Source organism: Strix uralensis, chromosome 4, assembly GCF_047716275.1.
Source record: "Strix uralensis isolate ZFMK-TIS-50842 chromosome 4, bStrUra1, whole genome shotgun sequence".
Classification (NCBI taxonomy): domain Eukaryota; kingdom Metazoa; phylum Chordata; class Aves; order Strigiformes; family Strigidae; genus Strix; species Strix uralensis.
In genome coordinates this window covers 54,174,026-54,201,818 of record NC_133975.1, presented here as the reverse complement: position 1 = coordinate 54,201,818, position 27,793 = coordinate 54,174,026, and the positions used below count along the sequence as shown (strand labels likewise).

The 27,793-nt window shown below is 44.4% G+C and overlaps 2 protein-coding genes across 4 annotated transcripts in view; one reads left to right on the top strand and one right to left on the bottom strand.

The window, feature by feature from the left end:
- UNC5C (unc-5 netrin receptor C) overlaps positions 1 to 11,399 on the top strand; it is a 266,275-nt gene extending 254,876 nt beyond the window's left edge. For both annotated transcript variants that reach the window (XM_074866782.1, XM_074866781.1), the window contains 2 exons: positions 3,644 to 3,822; positions 4,052 to 11,399. In XM_074866782.1, coding sequence (XP_074722883.1) covers positions 3,644 to 3,822; positions 4,052 to 4,217 — 345 coding nt within the window. In that variant the 3' untranslated portion in view covers positions 4,218 to 11,399. The remainder of the gene's footprint in view (positions 1 to 3,643; positions 3,823 to 4,051) is intronic.
- A 3,462-nt stretch (positions 11,400 to 14,861) lies between these two features.
- BMPR1B (bone morphogenetic protein receptor type 1B) overlaps positions 14,862 to 27,793 on the bottom strand; it is a 260,892-nt gene continuing 247,960 nt past the window's right edge. For both annotated transcript variants that reach the window (XM_074866783.1, XM_074866784.1), the window contains exons 8-12: positions 26,002 to 26,194; positions 25,271 to 25,568; positions 22,785 to 22,960; positions 21,282 to 21,412; positions 14,862 to 18,677 (exon numbers count right to left, since the gene is read on the bottom strand). In XM_074866783.1, the coding sequence (XP_074722884.1) occupies positions 18,552 to 18,677; positions 21,282 to 21,412; positions 22,785 to 22,960; positions 25,271 to 25,568; positions 26,002 to 26,194 (924 nt within the window). In that variant the 3' untranslated portion in view covers positions 14,862 to 18,551. The remainder of the gene's footprint in view (positions 18,678 to 21,281; positions 21,413 to 22,784; positions 22,961 to 25,270; positions 25,569 to 26,001; positions 26,195 to 27,793) is intronic.

The window sequence follows — 27,793 nt, the reverse complement described above, 5'->3', positions numbered from 1 at the left end:
CGTTAGAAATTTCACTGCCTAAAATGCCATTTCTAAACAAGAAAAAAAGAAAAAAAAGGCATACTTTTAGAGTGGAAGACAATTGGTGTGAATGAAGGAGTGAAAGCGAAAGAGGTTTAAATCTGTTCATAGCTCATGGATACTGGGTCTCCCCTTTCTATATCTGTGTACATTTTTGGAGGGGGAACCAAAGACTGCGCATGACTCTTAAGCTTGTCCACAGGCTTCCTGGGGGATTTGCCGTGGCAGCTTAAGCCAGGCATTAACTGGTTTTGAGACAGTTTAGGTTTTACAGGGTCTTCCCAGCAGCCAGCTTGACACGAAGCAACAAGGCAGCTCACAGAGGACAAAACAAACTGACATTTGATGACAAGTCTTTTGCACAGGTGTTTCTGCCTGCATGGGGCTGTGACGTGGGCAGAGGTGGAGATGAAGCAGCTCCCCCTTTTCTGCCAGCCTGGCCTCAAGCCTGTCATGCTGCAAAGGAGAGCAATTGAGAAGGCAAGTGAGAGGCATGAAAGAAGACCCAGCCCTGCTTGCCACTTTTTCCATCTCATGCTTTGGTAGCTGGAGATGACAAGTGCTGCACATGGGAGGAGCATCCCCACTGCACAGTCGGGCAGCCAGTGGGGTTTGGAGGGGCTTTCAGCTGCCCTGCAGCACCTCATTGTTCTTAAGCAAACCCAACCATCCAAATTGACCAACTACCCTTGTCCTGTCAGCTACTGAGCCCCTCTTTCTACCTACCTGTGGGTGCTAAATCCTTCCGGGCCAAGGAAGAGATAAAATCCTTGCCCAGAAGAGCCAGCCGCTTGCTATTCCCAGCAGGGCCACATTACAGCTGTGTCATGGGGAGCCTCCCTGCTGGAAGAACCACTTCAGAGAGCATCAACCCTTATACCCACAGGGGATCAGGCTGGCTTTGGAGGTGACTTTCCCCTTGAAACACTGCTGCCACCACCTTTAAGCGCAGTTCTGGTCTTGGGGAGGAGGGCGACAGCCACCCCGCAAGTGTACACACTCCATCTATTTCCAGCACAGAGTTAAAGCTGCATGAATTCAAGATCCTTAACGCAGCAAGGAGGGTGCTCAGCGAGCTCGATACCATGGACTTCAGGAGAGCAGACTTTGGCCTCTTCAGGGCTCTGCTTGGCAGAGTAGCATGGGATAAAGCCCTGGAGGGAAGAGGGGCCCAAGAAAGCTGGTTAATATTCAAGGATCATCTCCTCCAAGCTCAGGAGTGATGCATCCCGGCAAAGAGGAAGTCAGGCAAAAACACAGGAGGCCTGCATGGATGAACAAGGAGTTCCTGGACAAGCTCATACACAAAATGAAAGCTTACAGAGGGTGGAATCAAGGACAGATAGGCTAGGAGGAATACAGAGAAACTGTCTGAGCAGCCAGGGATCAGGTTAGGAAGGCCAAAAACCTGATAGAATGAAATCTGGCCACAGACATCAAGGGAAACAAGAAAAGCTTCTATAGGTACGTCAGTGGTAAAACAAAGACTAGGGAAAAAGTGGGCCCACTCCAGAAGGAAACGGGAGACTTGGTCACTTGGGATGTGGAGCAGGCTGAGGTACTCCACAACTTTTTTGCCTCAATCTTCACTGACAAGTGCTCCAGCCACACCGCCCAAGACACAGAAGGCAAAAGCGGGGACTGGGAGAATAAAGAACCACCCACTATAGGAGAAGACCAGGTTTGAGACCATCTAAGAGACCTGAAGGTGCACAAGTCCATGGAACCTGACGAGGTGCATCCACGGTTCCTGATGGAAATGACAGATGTAGTGGCTAAGCCATTATCCATCATATTTGAGAAGTTGTGGCAGTGTGGTGAAGTTCCCGCTGACTGGAGAAGGGAAGACATAACACCCATTTTTAAAAAGGGGAAAAAAGGGAGACCCAGGCCAGTCAGTCTCACCTCTGAGCCTGGCAAGATCATGGAGTAGATCATTGTGGAAGTTATGTTAAAGGAACATGGAAAATAAGGAGGTGATAGGTGACAGCCCACATGGCTTCACTAAGGGCAAATCATGCCTGACAAATTTGGTGGCCTTCTATGATGGGGTTACAGCGTTGGTGGATAAGGGAAGAGCAACTGACGTCATCCACCTGGACTTGTGCGAAGCTTTTGACACTGTCCTGCATGACATCCTTGTCTCTAAATTGGAGAGACGTGGATTTGATGGATGGACCACTGGGTGGCTAAGGAATTGGCTGGATGGTCGCACTCAAAAGAGTTGCAGTCAATGGCTCAACGTCCAAGTGGAGAGCAGTGACGAGTCGTGTTCCTCGAGGATCAGTGTTGGGACCAGCGCTGTTTAACATCTTTGTTGGTGACATGGACAGTGGGGTTGAGTGCACCCTCAGCAAATTTTCCAACAACACCAAGCTGTGTGGTGCGGTCGACACACTGGAGGGAAGGGATGCCATCCAGAGGGACCTGGACAGGGTGGCCCCGTGCAAACCTCATGAAGTTCAACAAGGCCAAGTGCAAGGTCCTGCACATGGATCAAGGCAATCCCAAGCACAAATACAGGTTGGGTGATGAGTGGATTGAGAGCAGCCCTGTGGAGAAGGACTTGGAGGTGTTGGTTGATGGAAAACTGTGAGCCAGCAATGTGCACTCGCAGCCCAGAAAGCCAACTGTATCCTGGGCTGCATCAAGAGAAGTGTGGCCAGCAGACTGAGGGAGGTGATTCTCCCCCTCCACTCAGCTCTCATGAGACCCCACCTGGAGTGCTGTGTTCAGCTCTGGGGCCCCCAACCTAAAGGGGTCCTACAGGAAAGATGGGGAGGGACTCTTTATCAGGGAGTGTAGTGATAGGACGAGGGGTAATGGTTTTAAACTGAAAGAGGGTAGATTTAGGTTAGATATAAGGAAGAAATTCTTTACTGTGAGGATGGTGAGGCACTGGAACAGGTTGCCCAGAGAGGTTGTGGCTGCCCCCTCCCTGGGAGTGTTCAAGGCCAGGTTGGACGGGGCTTTGAGCAACCTGGTCTAGTGGAAGGTGTCCCTGCCCACGGCAGGAGGGTTGGAACTAGATGATCTTTAAGGTCCCCTCCAACCCAAACCATTCTATGATTCCATTCTATGAAAATGAGTGATCAGCTTGTGACTGGAGCGGTATTAACTGTCTCTCTGTGGTCTGCCCAGCATCAGAGGCTTTGGAGAGCATGGGTGCTGCCAAAAGGATGTCAGCAGCATGAGCCTGGTGCTGGCTCTGTGTGGGGTGGGGCACTTGGGGGGCTGCTGGGAAAGGGCTCCTGCCAGCCAAGCTGGGAAAGCCCTGTTCTACCCTAGTAGTAGCAACTTTCTCTGAAATGTATCAAAGAAGTGCCTGGTTTTTCATTATTTCCAGTATGTGATTAATTAAGTTGGGCTGAATTTTGTCCAGTCATAGTAATCTTCACCCTCAAAAAAATAGAAGAAAGGAAAAAAAAAAAATCTGCTGTCTACCCAAAGTGGGTTATAAATATTTCTCTTTCAGCTGACTAACATAAACGCTTGATTAGCAGAAGGCTAATGCAAGTAAAAGCTCTGAGTCCCAGAGGATACTTCTACAATTGTCTCTGCACTCAGTAACAAAACTGCTGGTGTTTTGTTTGTTTGTTTTTTTCTTTCTTTCGAACCTCAGGAACCTACTGGCATTGATTATCCTCCTATGGACTCAGCAGGCACCATCACCACCATAGTAGGGCCCAGCGCTTTCAGCATCCCCCTCCCAATAAGGCAGAAGCTGTGCAGCAGCCTGGACGCGCCCCAGACCAGGGGCCACGACTGGCGGATGCTGGCCCACAAGCTGAAACTGGACAGGTGAGCGGGCTGCCTACGTGTGGTTGGGCGGCAAAGCCCCCCGGGAGGTATGTGCAAAAGGGTCTTGGTGAAAATGAGTGACAGCAGATGTGTCTACAGACTTGTCAGACTGACCACGCAGGAGATGAGCACCTTGACAGCACCAACACTGGGGATGGACTGAAAACCGTATAAATTCAGGTAGCCTTCATGCAGCTCAAAAAATGAGTTTCCTTTTGGCTTGTTGCAGGTACCTAAATTATTTTGCTACGAAATCGAGTCCCACCGGCGTGATCCTCGATCTCTGGGAAGCCCAGAATTTCCCTGATGGCAACCTAAGCATGCTGGCGGCAGTTCTTGAAGAAATGGGAAGACACGAAACCATTGTTTCTTTGGCAGCAGAAGGAGATTACTGATGCAGCTTTGGCGTGAACAGGAAGGACAGACGCAGGGAGCGGTAATGCCCTGTTATTACAAACAAGAATTGAAATGAAAACCCAGACCAATGAGTTACACCAGAGACATTTCAGAGAAGAAAGCAAGCAAACAAACAAAAAAAACCCAGCCCTGACCTTCACACGTGCTCTCCTTGTACATTATCACAGGATCTAAAAGAAATCATGCAAACTTGTACCTTGAAAATATAAATCAACCTAATGTTCCTCTCGGCTTGGCTGTACACTGCTTGGTACAGGATTTTACAGTTTCCTAGGAAACGCTTTTTATTGCTATCCAGATATATGGATAAACTTTCTTAACAATCCCAGTTTCTATGGATGTTGTTTACATCAAATTCTGGACAGGGGTAAGGAGACTGTCCATGGCTCTTTATATTTTTTGTTTAAAGCCATTCTAGACAAGGCTATGGACAGTTGGTTGTGGCTATTTCAGCGTATTGGTTTCTGGTGAATTCAGATTTTGGCTACAATTCTGCACATTGATTGTCTCACAGTGATCCTCCTGTCATTGTTCTGTTTCCTAGACCTACTTGTAAAAAAAAAAAAAAAAAACCAAACCAAGAAAATCAGAGTTTAAGAGGTGTGCATCTGGAAAGCAGGTACTCTGGGTGCTAAGCAGGAACACGTGTAACATCCCCTTTCTTCCCCGATCAAGTCTCACTGATCCTGTGTGGAGAATAGCTGTAGGACAGTGGGGAATATAGGATCAGAGTTAATTTTCAACACTCTTTCCACCCCTTTGTGATACGAGGGGGACGGATATGCAATTCAGAGTCGTTAAGGGAAAAAAAAAAGAAACCCAGAAAAAAATAAAAAAGAGAAGTTGCTATGATAATTATTTACTAATTAGTATCTAGTGCAAGGATTATAATGATTATGATTATTATTATTACCATTATTACTTTATTTCTAATTTTGTCAGCAGCAGAATGAATCATTCCTGTTTTTATTGAACCTGTTGTCCCCTTCCTGAAGGTCTTCTAAGACATGTCCCTCTACATGCTGTCTGTTCTTCCCTTCTCCAGCCATCATACTCCTCCTCCAAAGTCCTCTGCTAGCCCACATAGGTTGCTCACCTCATGTTAGCATTGCTGTGCTTCATGCCCAGTGCAAAGGTGGTATAAACTGGTGACGCTCTGCTGAAGTCACTGATCTGCACCTGCAAAGGATCTAACCCAGCATCCCTCCCTGGTGTGTTTTGCACCACCTTGGTGCCTCCAGGTTGCTCCAAGAAGCAATGCTGTCCCCAGACAGCTGTGAACCAGTGACAGCCTCCCAGTCCAAATACATGTAGCCCACTGGTTCAGGCGCACGGGTGCAAGCATGTGAAGGCACTGACGTTGACCACCTGATTTGTGCATTCAAGGTGGGCCTGCATATGTCTTGCTCTGCTTTGAAGTTGTCTGAGCTCCAGCAGCTCAGATTGGCTTCCCATGGAGCTGCAGGGTACTCACTCACTCACTCTTACTGAAACCCACCACCTCCCATAATGTTTGTGGTGATCAGGGCTACTGGGAGTCCTCTGGTGGGTCATTTCAGATACACTCCATGGATCTCCAGAGACATTCCCAGGCTTGTTGCAGCCAGGGAAGCCTCTACCGCATGGGCCAGTGTAAGGCAATGGAGTGGTGAAGTCGAAATCCCATGTACTGCAGCCTGCTGCCTTCACTGTGCTCCCTCCCCCGTTGCTGCCTGGGCAGGATGGTGCAGGTCCACACTGGCTGACTGGGGCATGGTTGTCCCTCTCAGCCACATCTTGGCCACCACAAACAGGTGAAGTGGGAACTTGGCAAAAGGAGTGAATACTTGCTTTTTCAGTTGTCATTGCAAACATAGTTTATTTTCCGCTGTGGTGGTTTGACCTTGGCTAAATACCAGGTACCCACCAAGTTGCTCTATCACTTCCCCCCCCTTCCCCTTTTTTCTCAACAGGGCAAAGAGGGGAAAGAATATAAGGTACCCAACCCTTGTGGGTAAAACAAAAGCAGCTTTAATATAAGCAAAGCGAAGCAAAGGTCCGTGCACGGAAGCAAAAAAAAGAAAACAGATTTATTCTCTACTTCCCATGAACAGGCGATGTCGGGCCTTCTCAGGAAGCAGGGCTCCAATACGCGTAGTGGTTGCCTCGGAGGACCAAGGGTGACCCCACCCCCTTCCTGCTTTCTCCCAGCTTTATACTGAGCAGACGTCATATGGTATGGAATATCCCTTTGGTCAGTTCAGGTCAGCTGTCCTGGTTGTGTCCCCTCCCAAGATCTTGCCCACCCCGTCCCACTGTGGGGGCGGGGGGAAATGTTGGAAAGAGCCTTGGTGCTGTGTAAGCACTACTCAGCAGTAGCCACAACACCAGTGTGCTATCAACACCCTGCCAGCTCCCAACATAAAACACAGCACCATGAGGGCTGCTACAGGGGAGAACCAATTCCAGCTCAGCCAGACCCAGTACATCCGCTCAGTGAAAAGACTGACTCTTTGGTACATGACAGCGCATAGGACTGCAGTAGTTTTTCCTGCCAGGCTTGTCTGTCCTCTACTTCTTGTGCAAAAAAGGCTTTCTTCCCCAGCCCATCTGCTCCATGTTTCCAGCCAGGCCCTGATTATTGCTGTTGTGCACATATGCATGCCCCTGCCCACACATGTATTCCCACTCCATGTGCTTCCTGAGACTGGAGCTGGCTTGTTTTCATTTGTGTTTTTGGTTTTGTTTTTCCCCAAGGCTTTCCAGATTGTGCCTTTAAAGGTAACATTGAAAAATGTCATTGGTCAAAATGAAAGGAAAATTTCATCTGACCTTTTTCCTATTTGACATTTCCATAGGCTTGGGACTTTTTGTTTTTAATTTCTCAGCTCCCTGACACCAGTGGGGTTTTGATTGACTGCTAGTGGCACAAAGCACTCCCTTCCTTGTAAGAGGTAACCCAGCAGTTTGCAAACCAACATTCCAGTCAAAACCCGAGACCAGAGGACATACATACATTTTAACTTTCAACATCTGTCTGTATTTTGCCTGCATAAGCCCCACCTTCTCTTAATGTGGAGATGCCAAGGGCATCCTGTCAACAAACAGCCATCTTCTTTTTCACCTTGGGCATCTGATGCAGCCCATTGCAATGCTAATGAAAATCTTGCTTTCAGCTTCAGGAGGCTTCAACTGGGCCTTCCAGCTCTGCCTTTTCCCTACATTTTTCACTCACCTTGGAATTCTAAAATGGCTTGTAAAAGATAGGTCTCAGCTTTTCTCCCTCCTGTGCCATCTTCAGGTGTAACCAGTTGTATTTAGTTTGTGCTTCTTCACCCTTCCTGCATGTCCTTCCTGCGTGACGACTCTTCCAAGGCAGGTGCATGAGCTGAACTGTCCCCCCTCTTCATCTCAGTCTTTGTTAGCTGATGCCCAGGCTCACTGGTACTCCCAGCTCTCAGCTTTTGCCAGGTGGGCAGCATGTGCACCCTTCTCACTGCGGCCTTGCCAGAAAGTGTCTCATAGTTACCTGTATTGCTATGAGTTGATACTCCTTTTGCCAGCTCTCTGACCTACCCCCCAATGTCTCCTTCAAGAAAAACAGATGAGCAACTGTCTTAAAGTATTCTGGGGCATTTTCCTTTTACAGTGTCACTGTAAAGGGGATTTACTGAGAGGAAAAGGCACGCTCAGATTAAGAGGAACACCCACAGAGGTGGACAGACATCAAGAACATCACTGCTGGCTAGGGCAGCGGCATCCCTGTCACTGGAAGGTGGAGATGCTCTTCTTCCATCCTGACTGCTCAGAAACCTTCCAGTCTGTTGCAGTCACGGGCTGGATGGTTTCTCCAGCCCCTGCTCCATCAGCCTTTGCAGGGTCCCAGGGTGGCACTGTGCCAGCTGCCTCAGCCCTGGCGGGGCAGGGAGATGCAGGGGCTGCCAGAAAGAGGGAAGTTTCCTCCACAGAGTCACATGTCGTCCCAGCAGCTCTGCACTTGTGTGCCACTGCTGCTAACGGCAGTTCTCACCTGACACTCCCCTTGCATTAAGTTTGCTAGTTTTTTTTCTTTTTTCTGGGGGTACAGCAGCAGCAGGGCATGCCGCTGTGGAGAGGGCTCTGTCACAGGCCGGTGGTACGCACCCCTCAGCATCCCCCTCCTGCTGCCCCAGTGAGGGAGGGTGGGAAACAAGGGTGCCAGATCCTCTCGAGATACTATTTTTGGTAGGAGAAAAAAACCAGCAGCGGTCCCTCCGCCTGGACGGCGTGGACACAGTGCCCTCTCGTGGGGCTGAGCCCCGGCTCCAACATGCTGCCGCCGACACGGCGAGCACCATCGCGCGGGAAAAGGCTTTCCTGTGGGGCGGCTCTTGTAAATGGCAGATAAGTTTGGCAGACAGAACCGACTCTTAAAGTTATTGTAACATTTTATGTCAGGTAATCATATCTGCTTTTAAAAAACAAAATGGCTTCAGGCTTCTTATCCTCCAGTTATTAGTGTTTTTTTAAATGCTTATCCTTTTAGTTGTCCACCTTTGGCTATGTGCTGTAGCAGTTTTGCTGCTCTTCACACCATCACTTCATTACATGTTGATTGCTAGCGCTATAAATAATATATATTATATAAATATATATAAAATATCTACTGACTTCAAGGAAAACCTTTAATTTCCGAGTAAGAAACACTATCAGAGGCAATCCTTTTCACCTGATTTTTTTCTTCAGTTCTTCTTGTGTTGTGTTCTTGTAAAGGTGGCTGTCTTGTATAGGGTAAGTAAGTTTGGGGTTTGGTTGGGTTTTTTTCTGAACTTTCTGATCCACTGTATCTGGCTAAACAGTGCAAGACCTAAGTGCTGTTTTACTGAATCTCAAAAGTTTTGAGGCAGTGAGGGTCTCTTCAGTCAAGATTTGTTTCCATGGGAGACCGAGACTCTTTTTTTTTCCCATACCACTGGCAGAAATGCAGACACTCATGAGACATGTTGGAGTCTGGGATGCCCACAGAGCAAAACATGTCTGTTCCCTGGGTTTCTTGCTATTTCTGTTGCTTACATATAGAATAAATGTATTTACATGCTGTAAGTCCATCATTGTGGACAGTGTCCTAATGTCTTGTATTGCTACCTACAATAGTTTCTTTTTCGTTCTCCTTTTCTTCTTGTTTTGGGGGGTGGGGTATGGGGAAGGGAGGGTTGGGGGGGATCCTTAGACCATTGTATGCTCTAGCCAAGTAGTTACCACAGCTCTGAGGTTAATTTTAAACAAGATGATACTGTTGAGCTTGGGTTTTTTTTAAATCTAGTGTCCAGGGCACTTTGTAAACTATTTTACTGAGTGTTCAGAAGTCTTTTCAGGTATTACTCTGGCTCTTGTCTGGCCACGAAGTAACTAATTGTTTGCAGGCTGGCTTGCTTAATATTGGGCAGTGCAAAGATGTGAGTGGTTTGTGAATGGAAGCCAAACCTTTGGCCCTTCTCCAGCAAGGACTCCAATGAGGTATCGACTTTGGGGGTCACCACCACAATCCAGTCCTAGCTTGTGTGTAAAACAACCTGAGATCATAAAAATGAGCTGCACTGCAGCTTTTTAAATGGTGAAGCAGGTATCTCAGACATCCTTTGAAGTGGGAATTTAACAGAAATGCGAAGTATATGTGTATACAGACAGAGAAGAAAATAAAGGACACCTACTGCTGGAGCTTTTTAGCTCTGATGTTAGTTGTGGGCACTCTCTTATGATCAACTTTTGTTTAGGAAGGTGAAAGTCAAAATTCTGTACTGTATCATCACTGCAAGGTCAAATAGGCAGTATGTCAAGAGCCAACAGAGTGAAAACTGGCAAGGAACTAGAGTTGGACTTGAACCAAAGCCACAGAAATGAGCCCTCAAGTTTGGTAGGTCAAGCTCCTTGCTTGAAATAGGAGCATTTAATTTGTTTACTTACTTGTCCTTTGAGCTTGACACTTGCTCCCTGAAATCTGAAAATCCCTTTATCTGAAAGTCCTTTGATAAGCTCTGCCTGTACACAAAAGCAATGATAATCCAGAGTTCCCACAAACCTCTATCACCAAATAAGTATTTCATATTTTTTGTGATGTTGGTTAAATGTATTTAATAGTGGTTCAGTCTCCTCGACTGCTTATACAGAGATTAATTGCTACATGTGCTGTACCATGGGCCTACCCTTTTCACCCAAAGCATCCCACGCCATGGCATGCAAGTAACTTCTGGATGCCTGTGAAGAAGCAGGATGTAAGCGGGCAGGGCCCTTCCGCAGCAGTGAGGTGGCTATTTGAGTACTGGCACTCTGGTCTCCAGCTCCTGGCTTGCAGCTGGTGGGACAATAGCCCCTAGATGAGAAAAGCTTGCGTGGCCCCAAGAGCCTCTTTGGCTGCTGCCAGCTGGCTCTTGCTATGGTTTGCCAGTAAATTTGGGAGCTTAAACAATACAAGTAAAAAGCAAAAACAGTCTGGAAAGTAAACAAAATTAGGAAGAAGGAGTCGTGAAACACTTGTCTCCCATAGATCTTGCAAGGCACCTTGCAAAAGCACCCCCTAATCTGTGAGCCAAGAATCTCCATTGAAGCAAGGTGCATAACACAGCTGAGACAGAGAAGTTATGGCATTACTGTTTTGGCACATCTGCGTGGTAGACTTTTTTGCTAACATGTTTTGTCTGTTAGTGTTGAAGAATTAAAAAAAAAAAAAAAAAAAGTTAAGATGGTACCTTTGGTACCTTTCCAAAGCAAAGAAGCAGGGCCCATAGGAAATGAAATGTCTGTGCAACCCGGGCCAAGAGGGTGTATCGCATTTCTCCCTCCTTTTCCCATGTCTCAGCTCTACAAGGGTTCATGGGATTTGTTTTCTTTGCTATTCAGATCTGGAGAACTATTTTTGTTTTGATTTCCCTATTGCTGTATCTTCTATGCAATTCCTTTTCTAAAGACTGATTTACTACCAGAGAAGTGCTAGCCATTGCATTATTTGTATTGCTGTACAGTGGAGGTGTGGTTTACTAGTTCTGAGTGTGCCTCTTACCCCCCTCCCTTTTTCTCCTTCCCTCTGTTTGTAAATGCCTGCATTTATTCTGTCAGCCTGACATGTACAAAGTGTAAGAAAGAATTTTTAAACAGGTAATAAATTATATTTATAAGCAACTGGAAAAAAAAAAAATACACCACTACCTTGTGTTCAATTGTTTAGTTCCTGGAAGCTTGGAAGGAAAGAGAAACCTTTTATTCAGTTTCTTTTAAAAAAAGTATCTGCTCAAAAGAAACATTTCTGCGCATAAGAACTCCTTGTGATGTAGGTCTCCCTCATAAGACACCACTCATGACATCCACACACCTGTGCAGGCTGTTTCACTGCACTTCATACATCCTCACACCTCCCCATGGGGTTTTACCCCAGCAGCTATGCAACAATTTGCCCCAGACAGTTTTCCTGGGGTTTTCATTTCGTGGCCGCAGTCAAAGGTGGAGAAAAACAGGCAAGAAAATGCATGCTCAGCTGCTGAGCTCAGTTCTCCTCCCTGCGTCCAGACTTTTTGTTCGGGGGGGGAAGCAGCCCACTAGGCTTGTTGAAAATGCCTGGGAGGCAAAATAAATGCAGCTTGGGCAAGGTGATTTTGTCCAGCAGTACCTGCCTATGTCCAATTTAGGCAGGCGGATACAATGCCCAAACACTGAAGCTCACCCTTCTTGCACCCACTCCCCATTGTCAGATTTGGTGGTTGTTTCTCACTTTGTTAGGCCTGTTGTGCTCAGTATTAAATTTCTGGGGGTGCAAGAAGCAATTCCCCAGCGCAGCTGCGAAGTTACTTCTCCCAGCTGAGGTGTGGGGTGGCAGTGGGGAAGCAGTCATCTGTCACAGCCAGCCCCTCATCATGATGTGGGTCAGCTCCGGGCTGAGGAGCTCATCCTGCCCATGAGGGAGGCAATCGGGGGCAGCACCATCCCATCCCCCGGGGGTGCAGGGCTGCCCGCTGGCCCTCTGGTTTCTCCTGCTATGCCACGCCGAGGAATGCTCAGCCCTTGCTGTCTCATACGCCAGTCCTGTCAACCTGCCAGTGCAGCAACGCAATGTGTTCACTCAGCGGCTCCCCCTGCAAGGGGCAAGTCAAGGTTAAGTCAAAGCCAAAGCACTCTGATAGCCTACGAAGCCAAACAGCACACAGCCCAAAAGCTGAGAACATGGCGACAAGTGCATTTGCCACGTGGGCAAGACCCTTCAGTCCAGCTGGAAAAGGGCAGATCTTTAAAAACCCATCCCCTCTATGCTTGGATTACAGCAAGCTTTTCCCAAGGTGTAAGGTAGCTTTATTTTTACCTTCCATTGCAATTTTTAATGCGAGCTACACAGTGGGAAGAAGACAACTGCTCAGGCTGTTCTCCCTGAGGACAGGACAACGCCAGCTTTTTTAACACTCCTCAGTGAACTACATCACTAACACAAGGCTCCTCCGTTTCCCTGGCTTCTCTGCTAAAACTGGGATGTGGGCAATCTCTGCCCGCCGGCTCCTGTAATTTATTTGCACTTAACAGGCAGTAATTCTTCACAGGAGGGCAGGCATGGGCAGCCCTGCAGTACCAGCTCATGAGGCTTGTGGCTACTGGGGATGGAGCTGGGGACTGGCAGTATTGGCAGGTTACTGAGCCAAGACCTGATGCCCTGAGCCTGGATGAAATACTGGGCATTGCTCCAGTACATTGAGCACAGCACAGAGCTTCGGCCAAACACCAATGACAGGTTTACTCCATCCAAAAGCCACTGGACCTTTAGCAACACAAAGGGAGAACTATTTTTTTTTTTATTATTATTTTACGATTATCTTCTCTGTAATAGGAAGAGGTAGATTATATATGAAGAGGACTTAGAGCTATGACATGGAGGGAGGATCTGCATCCCAAGGGACACGAGGCATAACTTCTTCAATGGTAACTTTGGCCGCCATGTGGTCCTGCAGCTAAAGAGAGCTGGGCTGCAGGCAGGGCTGGTTTCTGCAAAATTCAGATCCTCACTTTGGACACAGTCACTGCTTTTAGATTTCCTGGTGTCTGTCTGCCTTTGCCTTTGCACACTTAGCTTTCACAGGAGACAAGCTCTTTTCTGTCCATCCCACTATCCCCACACTGTCTACATGTATTCTGAACTCAAGTTTCCTTTGGTTTCTGACACCCCCATGGGTTGGGTGTGCCGTAGCCTGCAGTCTTTGCATTGGCCAAGCAGTTACCTCCTGATCTTCAGGGACTTTTCCTTCAGGTACCTCACCTCTAGATGTTCTTCCTGAGACTCCTGGAAGTGTCTGCTCTGGTGTTTCTGCATTTGAAGGTGGGACTGCAACTCTCCTTCCCAGGTAGTGAAAGGCACAGTTTGGTGTGTTTCACAAGAAAGCAGAGCTCCAGTTTTGGCAGATGACAGTAGCATGACTGTGCCAGCCTTGAATGGAAGCGAAACAGTCCCAATGTCACCCACAGCTGCAGAAGATACAGGTAGGTAAGCCCAGGGCTAAATAGTAGCCATGGACCTAGCAAGGTGGAGAGGAAAGAAAATGAGACCAGAGCCTAGGACTGCCCCAAAAAGCCATACCCAGAAAGTCAGGGGAAGAAGCAAGCAGATGAGAGGAACAGAGGGCAGCTGCAGTAACACCTGTCTCACCAGCATGCTGGCGAAGGTGCAGCCCAGATGGGCTGTGCTGAAGCACTGAATAGCCTTCAGCACTGTGTGGCCAAGGGAAGCAGAAACAGCCCCAAAACTATGGGATACAGTGACATGCCAGGGACAATGTGCAGCAAGCATGGGGCCTTCCCACCTAGACATGGCCTGGCCAAAGGACTGTGGAAATGCTGCTGGAGAATAACTGAGACACTCCACTGCTGACCACAGATGGCCTGGGGCAAAGTAGGATGGCTGCAGGGTGTGTTAGTCAGTGGTAAGACACAGCTTGGGAAAAATGCTGTTTACACACTTCTCTGAAAATAACTGTCAAGGTAATTACACGTTAAGAAACACTAAGCTGAATGCTGCATGCTGCAACACGGCACTGCAGAATGAGAAGACAGCTCAAGCCGTAAATACAAATACATATGAAATACAAATACATCCCTCTATATGTAGAGATACATATGCTCCAATGTCTCTCAGCATTAAGCAACACCACATTTCAGCTGATGCAGTGTATGCAGGCTGCAACCTTTTTTCCTCCTGAAACATGGGGCTAGAAAATCTAGCTTCAGTCTGTGCACAGATTACCCCCTGTGCCTCTTGTGCTATTAAAAATAGTAGTCACAGTTCATAAATATGTGGGGGAAAGAATGGAAGGGGGAGGCCTCACAAAAATATTATGCAAATGTCAAATTTCTATAGATTTACATAATCAGCAAAAAAATGCGAGTGACTGCTCTATTAGTGATAACAGTATTTTAATTACTATTTCTCTCTTCACTGAGTTGTGAAGGGGGTGATGCTTTTTTATGCCAGTGGAAACATATGCAACATCTTGCTGTTTACTTGTTTGCTCAGAGGAAAAAATCTTATAATAAATAAATAAAGTGAGACATGGTCAAAATAATCTAGCCAGGGAAATGAAATCCAAAGCATTTACTTGCCAAGCATATGAAAAGTAAATAGAAGTAAAAGCAATCTCTTCTTTGCAGAGATGTTAACAATTTTATTTAGGGGAATGTTAAAAGAACCATATACAATTTGAACAAATACAACATAACAGTTTTTTCCTCAGGTTTTCTAATTACAGTATTTACATGTTTAATAAGGCACTGGTTCTCAAAAAAGAACACAAATTCGTTTCTTAGTCTTTACATTGTCAACCTTTTCTTTAATAGAAATAACTTTGTGCTAGAGAAAGGATAGCAGTTGCTAGAGAGCATCTCTCTTCCTTTTTGGGTGTTTTTTTAATCCTTCTTCTTCCACTTACCTATGCCATCAAATCACTAAACTTCCTTCAGTGATTTACATTTGAAAACTGGATTTCTAGACGTGCAGGCACTGAAAACATTATTATCTCCACCACTGAATTCCAAGCTCTCATCGACATACACTGTGAAACTACCAAAATCTGGAAGTGAATTAAAAGGCCATACCTGGCAAAATAAATGTACTAACCTGTAGTCACTGTACATGCTGAAACCATAATAAGTACTCATTGAATGCTGCAGAAGGTCAACCATGGAGGCAGTAACTTGAATGTCACAGTGCTAGAACAAATGACTTCCACACTTGCCTTAGGCTGTTTTCTGGCCTTAGGAATATTCCTTTACAATAGCATTGATTACAGTGGGTAGGAGATTTTAGGGAAAAATCTGGCCTTTCAAGTCTTGGGAGAAAATAGGCAGGCACTAGTTACACAACTGCAGACCCTTTGCTTTCTCAGAGTGTATCTCCTCATATATATATATTTATTTTCCTATATAGCACCGTTGCAGTGATTTGTCATTTATGCATTTTCATAAATATATATTATGTTTTATTTAGTGCTTTATCATCCGTAATAGTTTACTTTTAATCCACATACTGGAGTAATTCCAGACTCCCAACTGAATATATATATATATATTTTTTATATATATATATAGAACACATAAACTGAACATTTAACATACACACTTTATGTAACCTATCAACCAGTATCTTAGATCCCTTTCTTTTGGACTGAAAAAAAGTAAGACTTGTTCAGAAACCAGTGACTGGCCCTTTCTCTTGCAACACACTGACAGCAGGTGCCAGGGGAATCACGTGCATCGCATCCACCAGCCAGCAAAGCACCCTCCAAAACATTTCTTGGGAGAGCTATGATAATTTAAAAAAAAAAAAAAAAAAATTCTATCTGAGGAAATCAGATGTGAAACACACCTCAGATGTGAAACACACCTAAACACAGCAGGGAAGAGGCACCCCTCCTTATGCAGGGACTGGGCTTGGAGGTGGAATTGACCAAGCCTGCCCCGACTGCTGCCAAAATCAACGGTCCCATCCACTTTGTCAGAGCCAAGAAACCCCCGTTCCTTGGAGCTGCGCTGGTTTTTATAAAAGGGCATGAAGATGAAAGGAGTGAGAGTAGAAACCCCGTGGCTCCATTCCCTAAGACAAAAAGGTGAAAAGAGGCTGAGCTGTCCTCCTCATTTTGGGCCACAAATCTTCAACCCAAGGCAGTCAAGGAGAGGAGCAATCTCCACTCTTTGCCAGGCAAGCAAGCTGTTTATTAAGGACAGGGGAAACCAGCATCACCCCTCTTGGGGCCAGGGTTCGGTGTACTATTAACTCTCAGAGATTTTCTTTTTGTATTGCTCAGTAGTTTTGGGTACAGGCAGGGAAACTGCACTGCGGATAAAGCACTCTAATTAACAGAAATCCTCTGATTAAACTTTTTAACACCTATAATCATGGAGGTCTTGCTGATTCTCTTGAACCTCTGCATTTTTCTGTTAGCTTGAAAGTATAAAATGGTAATTTTTCCAACTAGAAATACCTTCAGGGAGCCGTGAAGCTAAACCCCAATTATGTACCTACCTACCACAAATAAATCAGTTTTGTCCAAAAAGGGAAAAAAGAAACATTACAGAAATGCTGAGGCTAAATCCAGCATGGCAATTATATCAGTTCTGAAATAGGCTTAGCATAATCAAAGCAGCATTTGTAAGGACTTACTTCAAAATAAACTGAACACCATCTAGTGAAACAGGACACAGGCAGGCAAAAAATATTAAAAAAATAAAAGAAGGGTAAAGAAGGGTAAACTGGTATCTCCCATACAGCTCAGCTTTGATAACCTGACAAAGAACAGAGACCTTTCCAAAGAAAATGCTTCACAGTGAATATTTCACCTCTCATTTCCCCTTCTGTAGTATTAACATCGCAGCAACTGCTGCAGCCCCAGGAAGGAGGAACGGGGAAAGACGGTAAATACATTTCCTGTTGCTCTTCTCCCCTAAAAGCTCCTCTTGCTGGGAACCACGATGCTACGCAGCCCCAGCTTGGTGGCAGAGCCTGTCCCTACTGCGCAGTGTCTCCCAGAGGCATGGAGGCTGCTGGAAGGCCACCCAAAATCGTAAGGCAGATGAAGCTTGAGCCAAATTGTTCTGTTTGTGGGGCCTCTCACTACAGCGGGAGAAGTGGTGGCAGCACTTGCCTGCTGCCGGCCGTGGGGCCCAGCTCTCACTGCCCACCCAAGTCCCATGCTCCTTCCCCATCAGCTTCCTATGTCCTTATGCTTAAAGAAAAATGACTGACATCCCAAACCCAGGAATTTCTGAGGTTTTTCACTTTCCCTTAAAAAAGGCAACACTTTTTTTTTTTTCCCAACTGTGGTTGTAGATGGATACCTCACTTTTACACAGATCGAAGAGCATGTTAATAATTTTTTCTCACAAAGAACTTCCCTCTTACCCAGTGGTTGTGTATGTAGGTCACAGCAGTTTCAAATTCACCAGCGGATCCAAATGTGTACTTCATTTCCACTCACACACAAAATACTTTATTTTGCAGTGGGGGGAAAAGAAAACAAAAAAAAAAAGAAGCCAAGGAAAGGGGCACTTGTTTATCATCCCGGCACCATACCCATCAGATTTCCTGGAAACATGAAGAGCTTCTTCACACAAGTCACACTGAACCATATTCATATGGCTCCCAATTATGGTAAACACAACCTCCTCTGGGACAGGCCATCCATGGGAACCTGGCCACCTGTGCTAACGACGGCAGGGATGTAACTGGGCTCCATCTCACACGTGCAGGGCCATGGAAAGTCATCTCCACAGGTAGGCAGCTTTTAAGATGGTTTCCATTACAGCTCCTCTGAGCTGCACAGACCCACTCGCCTTGTTTTTTTAAATGCTGGAGTGCAACAGTCTCTTTATAAATGAAAAAGTCGCTTTGCTTTCATTTTCAGCACAGTTTCCCCCATTTTTTTTTTTAATGTAACAATATACATCTTTTTTACTTCTAACCAAAAGTTTTATTTTCATAAAATTTAAAGCCGTATCTTTTAAACAATCAAAATAATAATAATAACAATAATAATAATAAAATAGTAAGTGGCTTTCACGGAAAGCAACATGCATAATCTTAAACCAGTTACTTAAACTGTATTTCCCCGTGTAAACAAGGGCAGACAAGCCTCTTTCAATCTTGTATGTCAAAATTCAGCTGATTTTTGCAAAGGATAGTCTCCTCAAAAGCCGTCAAACAAACTTTCTACTGCTCTTAAGCATGACTGCATTCAAGGTACTTATTAGTGAAGACTTTTGATACCTCTTCAGGACTCTGCCTGCACGAGAAAGTCTGTTTCCATGGGCCATCGCGAGAGCTGTCTCTGGCCGAGTCAGAGTTTAATGTCCTGCGACTCTGACATTTTGGCAAGTGTTTTCTTGACCCGCAGGGCTGTGAGTCGGGAGGCGGGGTTGTGAGCCCAGCACTCCATCATCAGCTTCCCCATCTGCCGTAGGCACTGCAGAGAGAAATGGGAGAGAAAGTCCCACCTGGGTCAGTGGAAGAGGAGACTGCAGTTGGTGGCAATGCCAAAAAAATGAAGGGAAAAGGTCTTTTCTAAGGGCAGCCAAAAAAAAGACAACATGCTGGCTAATACCATGTTTCAAGAGCTTTTGTCTTCTGTATATTAAGGAGAGTTCTCCAAACATGGCAGTTAGTCTTATAATTTATGACAAGTTTTAGTCTAGACTTGGCTGTACACTCTGCCAAAGCACTCTTATTTCCCCTTCCTCAAACCCATGCCACCCGACCCACACAAGCGTGGCTCTGTACAGTGAGCCCTCTGCTGTACACATTCAGTAGAACTCATTCTCCTCAGCCAGCGACCGGCCCCTGGGGTACAGCCCTGCATGAGCATACACCCACGGCTCCTGCCCAGCTGCCTGCGAGCACCCGTCATGGCTCTGCCCTGTCTCACTCCATCCCCTGCTCGCTTCTGAAACATAGCCAGACCCTCCTCCGACTGCCAGCAACAACTCTCTTGCTGACAACATCTCAGTGTTGCCTTTGCCATCCTGGAAAAGGAGCACACATCCCTGCTCTGCATGTACCACCTTCTTCCAAACATAAAGCATCACATAAGTCCCCGCAGCTGGGTGATGACCCCATCAACATATGGATTTACACTGCCTGAAGATTTGCTTGCTACAATAGGGAAAGAGAAGTTTTCCATCTCATCCAACTTGTCTGTTTTCATGAGGCTCCTGGGCCAGAAGCAGTGCAGACTCTGAAAGGCATTTAGCATAAACCCCACCAGCAGTGCCCAGACCAGGCTAATACATTTCAGATTAATGAGGATTTTTATAAATGCTTTTTGGTGCTACACAAGGTTTTATGCACTAACAAATTTGCCTCTCATTGCTAGAATACCTGAAGCGGGATTACTGATGATGCTAACCAATTAATCAAGAACAGTTATTTCACAGAATCACAAGATCATCTAGTCCAACCATTAACCTAACACTGACAGTTCCCAACTAGACCATATCCCTCAGCACTATGTCAGCCCGACTCTTAAACACCTCCAGGGATGGGGACTCCACCACCTCCCTGGGCAGCCCATTCCAACACCTAACAACCCCTTCTGTAAAGAAATGCTTCCTAATATCCAGTCTAAACCTTCCCTGGTGCAATTTGAGGCCATTCCCTCTTGTCCAATCGCTTGTTGCTTGGTTAAAGAGACTCATCCCCAGCTCTCTACAACCTCCTCTCAGGTAGTTGTAGAGGGCGATGACGTCATTTCAGTGAGCCTCCTTGATATGTGTGGTATCAGAACAAACGCAGACAGTATGCCACCACACAAAAGCCCTTCCTAGGATCGATACTAACAGCGCTTCCTCCAGTGTTTCCACTCCCGGTCTGAAGGCTCAGAGGGATTTGGGTAGGGAGAGGATGAGGCAGATGAGTCTCGGTTAGATCTTCCCACACTGGCTGTTGCACAAGCCCTAGAGCCTCACAGGGAGGTTGTTTTATTTTTCCCACACATTCCCAAATTGCCTACATGTCATGCCACCTAAACCTTTCATCTACCTGCAAAATATTCATCTACACACTGCTATTCCCAAATGGCAGATGTCTTCTGTGACTGTAGGAAACTTTATAGCATTAAACTGTACCAATTAACATGATTAATGACCCCTCCTCCAGAGCAGTCAGAAGGTTTGCCTGCAGTACCTCAACTGTTTGTCTCCAATCCCACGAGCACAACTTTCCTTCATTACAGATGCTCAGCAGGGAGAGTCTGATTCTCCCCCAGCCCTCTCACCTCCTCCTTTTATTCTGGAAAGAATTTTCTGGATCCAACGTCTCCTCTGAAAGGCCACATCTGTAGCCCTCCGCTAAAATGTGAAGAGGTACATGAGCACTGTTTTCTCTAAGATGTAAAGGGGCGAATGATTGGTGCTCCGTGGTGCAGCCCAGCTACTGTGGTCAGTACTATTGCACATCAATACCGTAAAAGTGAAACTTAGTATGTTGTGCTCATGTTAGCATAAAATCACAGTAAAATTGTGTTTCCAAGCCTGCACACCTGTGATCACAGAAAAGCTGTATGCTTATTTCATTTCAAAGAGACATCTCCTTCTTAAAAAAAAAAAAAAAAAAAAAGGAAAAAGGTTGGAATTACAGCCCACACATCAGTACATGCTGAAGTAGCTGCCAATACACCAAGTACACTGCCACTGCACTATACACCACAAAATAATTTCTCTTTCAAAATTTTTGGCTAGCCACTGATTTAATGCTGTTAATGCCCGAAACAGAAAGCATAATGAGTGCAAGAGGAAAACAGAGAGACTAAGAAGGTCTGAGCACAGCCTGCTATCACTGTGGGATCTGGTAGGCAGCACGTGAGGAACCTGCTTGCACATATTGTAGGCTATGGCCCCTGGGGCTCTGAAACCTTCAGCAGGGGTATCTGAGAAGGTCACACTCCTTCCAGAACCCTGTTGCACCGTGACTGGTGCTAGCACCAGTAGTAGCTCCTTCTCACTCAACATGATGAGTCAATCTCACTCACTCGCTCTGATCAAAAGCACAGGCTGCATTTTAAGAGGGACGATACCTCATCACTGCTCCATCTGTTGGGAAATGAAGGGCGTAGTCTCTTGATGCACACAATCTCACGCATATCCTCATATGAGGGGTCACTGGGCACAAGGTCGTGGTACGGAAGCTGGTATTCCTCAACTATTCCTGAAAGAAGCAATTAGTTCCCCATCACTGGCAGAAGACACCTTCCACTACCCTCTTCCCCTCTCATTTTATAACGGATTGACCACAGTGTTTAACAGTTAGATGCACTTCTCCTTAAAAGGACTTCCCTGCCCTAGAAGTTTATTCCACAGTCAACTTCCAATGTAACCACTGCTGTGTAAAGGCTGGCCAGGTATCTTAATCTGAAAGTGTAGTTACTTGTCAGGTGAGACAGTTTCTATTCACTGCTGTCCAGTCCAGCAATCTCCAGTAAGTTATCATAGAAAGAACTATTAGCATAGGGCTCTATCAGAGAAATTTGGCAGAGAATTAACCCTGAATTAGGTCTCCTCCTTATCAGTGGACCTGGTATATATTAAAGGGTATTTCTGTGCCGTTTCAGAACATGGCAAGGTACCATTCTTTGTGCGCAGCAACAATGAAAACAATATTACAAATTTTACATTGCAACACTGCAATACACTTTACCAGTTTGTAAACAGAGGAATCACATTGCTCATCAGTGAAATTCAGCTCCTCTAGGGTAAGCATGGAGCGAGCATTCAGCACAATACTGGAGGCTTTAAAGACCCATAAAGTCTGGTGAAGGTAGCATAGACCCAAGAGAGACATGCTCTACTCTTACTTGCCACCAATCTGGCATGTAACCGCTGCCAAGTCATTTTTATGCATTTAAGTTTCCTCAGTGGCAAAATAGAGGTAATAACACCCATCATTTCTGCCCTACACTGAGCTCTACATGCAGAAAGCACAGGTAGCCTATGCGTACAAGGATGAATCTATGCCCTGAGTCTGCAGCTGGCTGCATTGCTTTATCTTTGCTGTCCTCATGCTTGAATGCCTGATATCAGAAGGAAATGAAGCACATCACTGGTATGACAATGATGTAATAAGTGTCACTTCGTTCTGGTTTTTTTCTACCTGTCTTGTAAACAAATTATTTATTTTAAATAGTGGCACAGCATACCTCCAAACTGTCGTCCTCCTTCTATTTAACTCTAAAAAACAAAAAAATCACTATTTTCTTTCTGCTAAAATAGCTGAATACCCCCAGTGCAGCAAAAATGTGTTGCCATTGGAAAAGGCCCCCAAATGAGTTCCATATTCCTTGTTCAGTGCAGGCATCCACTGCCTTCAAATGAGCCATTAAAATACAGTCTAAATCTCTGCTCTTGAAATAGCACTGACTGATGCTTTAAAATAAGTTTCAACAAGAGAGTTACTTGTATGGTTTATCCACATTTGTTTATTACATTAAAAACAATTAACCAGGGAAAAGGATGTAATATAAGATTTGGGTTATAAATGGGGTTCACTTGACACAATTAAAAGTGATCTCCCAGCTCTTTACCTCCTGAAACACATCTCCTTGCTATCTCCCAAAGGATGAGTCCAAAACTGTACATATCAGCCATGATGTACGACTGAAAGTGATTTCTATTCAAGCTTTCATCCAACACCTCAGGAGGCATATAGCGTTTTGTTCCTACACGGGTATTTGGAGGTATGTCTACCTCATTTGTGTCACTAAAAGAAAAAGAAGGGGAAAAAAAAAGGCATCAAGCATACAATAAAGTGGCTTGAAAAGAAAGCAATTTAGATGGGAGAAGTAGTAAATTCACACCACATCCACTCTCAAACAAGGTCAAAAGTAATGCATAATCTTAATGGAACAATTCTTACAAGGAAAGCCTCTTGGTGTGAAGGCAACCCTCCTTAAAAGGCTGACCCGCCTGAGGCTATGTTAAACATTCAAATGCAGAATCACAACGGAGATAAGACTCAACAGGGATGCTGTAACATTTTTGAGATTTCATTAGCATTAGCCTGAGCTCTAATGCTGGTGATAACAATCAAATCTTCATTAAATGCTGTTTTCTTAACATACTCCACCACCTAATGCTTTAGTCTTAGCAATTAAGGGAGGACACTAAATAGCTGGGGCAGTATCACTTAGCTGTTGCAAAACAGATCTGCAAGGAAGAGGAATCTAACTATTTTTTGTGCATGCATTATGTTTGATCTTTCCCAACCTTTACACATCAGGACGTGCAAACACACAGACATAAATGTGTAAAAAAATCTAACCAAATGTGTCACACCTCACACATTGACCAGAAGAGACATCTAACAGGAAGCAAATTCCCATTAATTATGTGACTGGATTATTTTATATTTTTTTTAAATTCAGCTTTATCAGTGTTAATGTTTTGAAAGTTTAATATATGGCATATATTGTGGTTTGCTTAGAAAGGTCTGTTTCCCCTTCCTCACCCTCAAGATGTAAACATTTTAAATGTGATAGATACAAGAAAATCTCACAGAATAATTATAAAACTTCTTCTGTAATTTTCTTCACCTACAGCAATTTTCTTCACCTACAGTTATGAAAATGACAAAAAAAGATGGGCCTGAGGTACAGCCAGTCACCTACACAGCCATTAAATCATACACGTATTGGTGGCATTTCTGTATACCTCCAAGAATGTAACATAAATCTAGTGACCTGCACCATCTTGCAATATTTCAAATAAAATGAGAAATGCAGATAACTTACTAAATTCATTAGCTTGAGCAGAGCACACCCCTTTCAACTACTTTTTTCTGTTTCTGGTCATTGCCTGAGAAATGCTGTCTAAGGAAAGATTCAGTATGAAAAACAAGCCAAGTATGTAATGTAAATTCCATTTGGACTGTGACAAATACATATTTCACTTTCTTTTACAGCAACACTTGGTAGTTCTTAGCTTTTCTCGGTTCATACCTAAGCAGTGTGTTGCTCTGTACTTGTCAGGCAAGGTACACCTGCAAAGGGTGAATTTCTTCCCTGAAACTTTTACAGCAAATAGTGTATTTCCAAGTTGTTGTTTTCTAGGCCCCTATTCCTCAAAGTAAAAATATTCCTTTTTCATCTCCTAAAGAAAGGTCAGGTTCATAAAGGAAAAGCCTCACCAAGAAACCTGGTAGAAGAGCGAATGGTGAGAAGAGCACATAAAAACTGCCTTTCCTTACACTCTGAATAATTTCAGTTCAAGATTTGTACAGAATTCTTAAAATTCTTTTTGATACTTCAGGGAGTGCACAGTTTCAAAGCTGACCTCTGAAACTGAAACCTTCAGCCTATGGCCACATTTCTGTGCACAGAAAAATTAGAGACTTCATCACACACATCTCCACCAACAGGACCACTGCCAAGAGCTCAAGCTCCTTTTGAACGCAGCTGTCAGGCAGCAACGACTCCTTTACAAATCCCAGGAGCAAGTAAGTCCTACTTGTCTGCTCCAAGTTGTTTAAACACACAACCATTTTTTTAAAATCAAATTTAAAAGCCATTTCAAAAATCAAATCTGTACTGCGGCAATTTGATTTGTAGGAAATGAAACAAAAGGCAGCCCAAATGGGGTGCTTTTCAATAAATCCCAATTAGTAACTTGTGAAAATGATTAGTATTATTCTGTATAAGTTGTGAATGAATTATCTTGGGATCAGGCAAGCTGAAAGCTTCAGTGACAAGTTTATGGACATGACTTAAACCTGTCAGTGCTACATCCTTTTAATATGTGATAGCAATACTCAGGTTGCTATTGAGGGCAAAGTGATGAAAACTGAACCTTTATGCAAATGCAACTAATGTGTTTGATAATTAAAAAGCGACTATTTATACACCTGCATTATACGTTTATGAGACATTCTCACCCACACAGATAGCCCCATTTTGTATAGGGTGAAAGGTATGCACATACACTACAGGTGCCTACTCACACGTGGCACACTCGCTCAGTCCACAACTAAATCAGCGTTTGCCAACTTTCCCTCACCCTCCTCACTTCTACTCACCTGATAAATTTAACAGCCAAGCCTAAATCTGCTATACAGCAGGTGCCGTTCTTTTTCACCAGGATATTCTTACTTTTTAGGTCACGGTGGGCAATAGCGGGTTTGCCCTGAGTACTGAAGATCTCAGTGTGTAGGTGGCACAAGCCACTAACGGAGGAGTAAGCCAGTTTTAGCATGGCTTTTGTGTCCAAGGTAGTAGATTTTAGATAATCATAAAGTGAGCCGTTCTCGTGGTAGTCAGTGATGAGATACAGCTGGGTCCAAGACCCTGTACCTTTAATGTCTGCAGCAATGAACCCTGCAAAAAACAGATTATTTTCAAATTAATACTTCTCAGGGCTTTTTTTTTTGACTGCTCAGAACTCTGGACTGTCACCCACTTCAATAGTTTTATTTTAATAACATTTAATTTCTTTCATCTTACTTTCATGCAACTATGCCCCACCTCCAGCCTTTAACATATTTTCAGAAAGCGCAGATATGGAAATACATGTGGCAGAATCAGACATGTGATGTTTGGAGTAACAGCCCACAAATCCCATTATTTTTTAACTTTTATTTACGTTGCAGTAATCCTGGAAACGTCTTTCTTTTGAAGAGTGCTGGGTGGCTAATTGCAGAGCACAGCAGGTAACAGCACATAGGAAAGGGCATCAGACAACAGCAAATACAAAATTATTAAACTTAAGAAACCTGTACACCATCAAACAATTCTCTTTCATTTCACTCACCAAGAATATTTTCATGCCTCATCAGGACAGTCTGGTAGATTTCTGTTTCTCTGAACCAGCTGGCCTCCTCTGTGGTAAAAAACACTTTCACGGCTACCTTTTCACCACGCCACTTTCCCATCCAGACTTCTCCATACCGACCTTTCCCGATCTGCTTTACCATCTGAATCTGTTTTGCGATGGTCCTTTGAACCTGTAAAATGCCAAGACGGGCGGTTACAACTTCCTCTGCAAAAAACTTCTGCATTAACCTCCCTCCTTCTGTGCCTCCTTCCCATGCAGCAAGCCCAATGGAAAGGGGAACACGCAGTCATTGTGATGTGGATTTCAGCGAAGCTCCACAGTGTGGATGCTCCCCGTTTCCCCAGGACACAGCACCAGTGAGGCCATTCCCGCCACCGTGAAGAAGCCTTTCCATACGTTCCCAAAACGCACCATGGCCTCTTGCAAAAGTAAATCAGTCTGTGTGAAGGAAACATTTTGACTACTAACCTTGAAATTTTTATTTTCCTGTGGGAGGTCACCACTTTGTGAATTTTTTTTGTTATTTTTGGAAAAGCTTTTTCAGAAAACATTCCTGGCCACCCCAACCCAAATCAAATTCCAAAGGGCAAGGTAACACATTTTTGATTAAAACAGGGATGTTTGTTACATTCTCAACACTGTTGAGACTCAGGGCTATGGCTCACAAGAGCCAAAAACATATCAGTGCTCCAAAACTAGCAAAATTACTGAGAGCAGCTTCCTATCACCTTCCTTGAAAATCCCATGACTAATAATTTCAAAATACAAATTTGGTGTTAAAAACAGTTAGAAACCAAGTGCCTACATCAATAATTATCATTACATAGTAATAATAAGAATATTTTTTTTCCAAAGATATGGAAGTATAGCTTTAAATTTGCCCTTTCTAGTGTCCGTACCAGCTTTGTCAGTGGCTGTACTGTGAACTGATGCTAAAGTTAAACCATTTGTGCAGCTGTAGCATCAGATCAAGGTACTTGGCAGCATTGCAGAGACACTTCATTAGGATGGCAGATACCACGTAGCAGAGGGGCTGATTCTACATTCAACAAGCTTTTATAACTAAAAAAAATCTTGGACAAATGGAGACTAATATATTCTTATAAGATTGGAGCATGTCTGCGGATCACATATTTCTAAAAGTTCAAAAATAAAAATTGAAGTAGATACTGCAACACAACTCATTGGTGTTCATGGTTGACTCAGACTCACCCTAGTATAACAGAAGATTAAAACGTCACCCTCTTGTGCTTCAGTGTTGCCAGTTCAATCCACAGATAATGATTTTTGGTTTGGTAGGATTTTACAAGATTTTGAAAGAAAATAACTTTATAGTCTCCAATGCAACAACCCCACTGCAGCATGAATGTATGTCCAAAGATGAACCCAAAACCCATTAGGTAAGGTCCATCATCATTTTTTACATAAATTACTGGTTTTCATATTAGACAATTTAAAGAAGAAAAACATTCAGTGGCATTTATGCAAAGCTATTTCAAAAGTCCCAGCTTTCTTCTTCTGACATTTAAACAGAATTCCATTTTTTTCAGCCCTGCAATGTATTATTAGGCTTCCAAGATGGTGGCTTCAGTGCCATTATTTTTCATTAACATCAGTGAATGCCAAGAACAGAGATTAGCCTTAATTTTTAAAATTTATTTATTCTCTTTTCTGCTCTCATATAGTGATTGAACAATAGTTATATTACATTGGAATTTTGCTGTAACATTTTGTAATGTCATTTTAGCCTTGTTGCTTTCTATTTTGC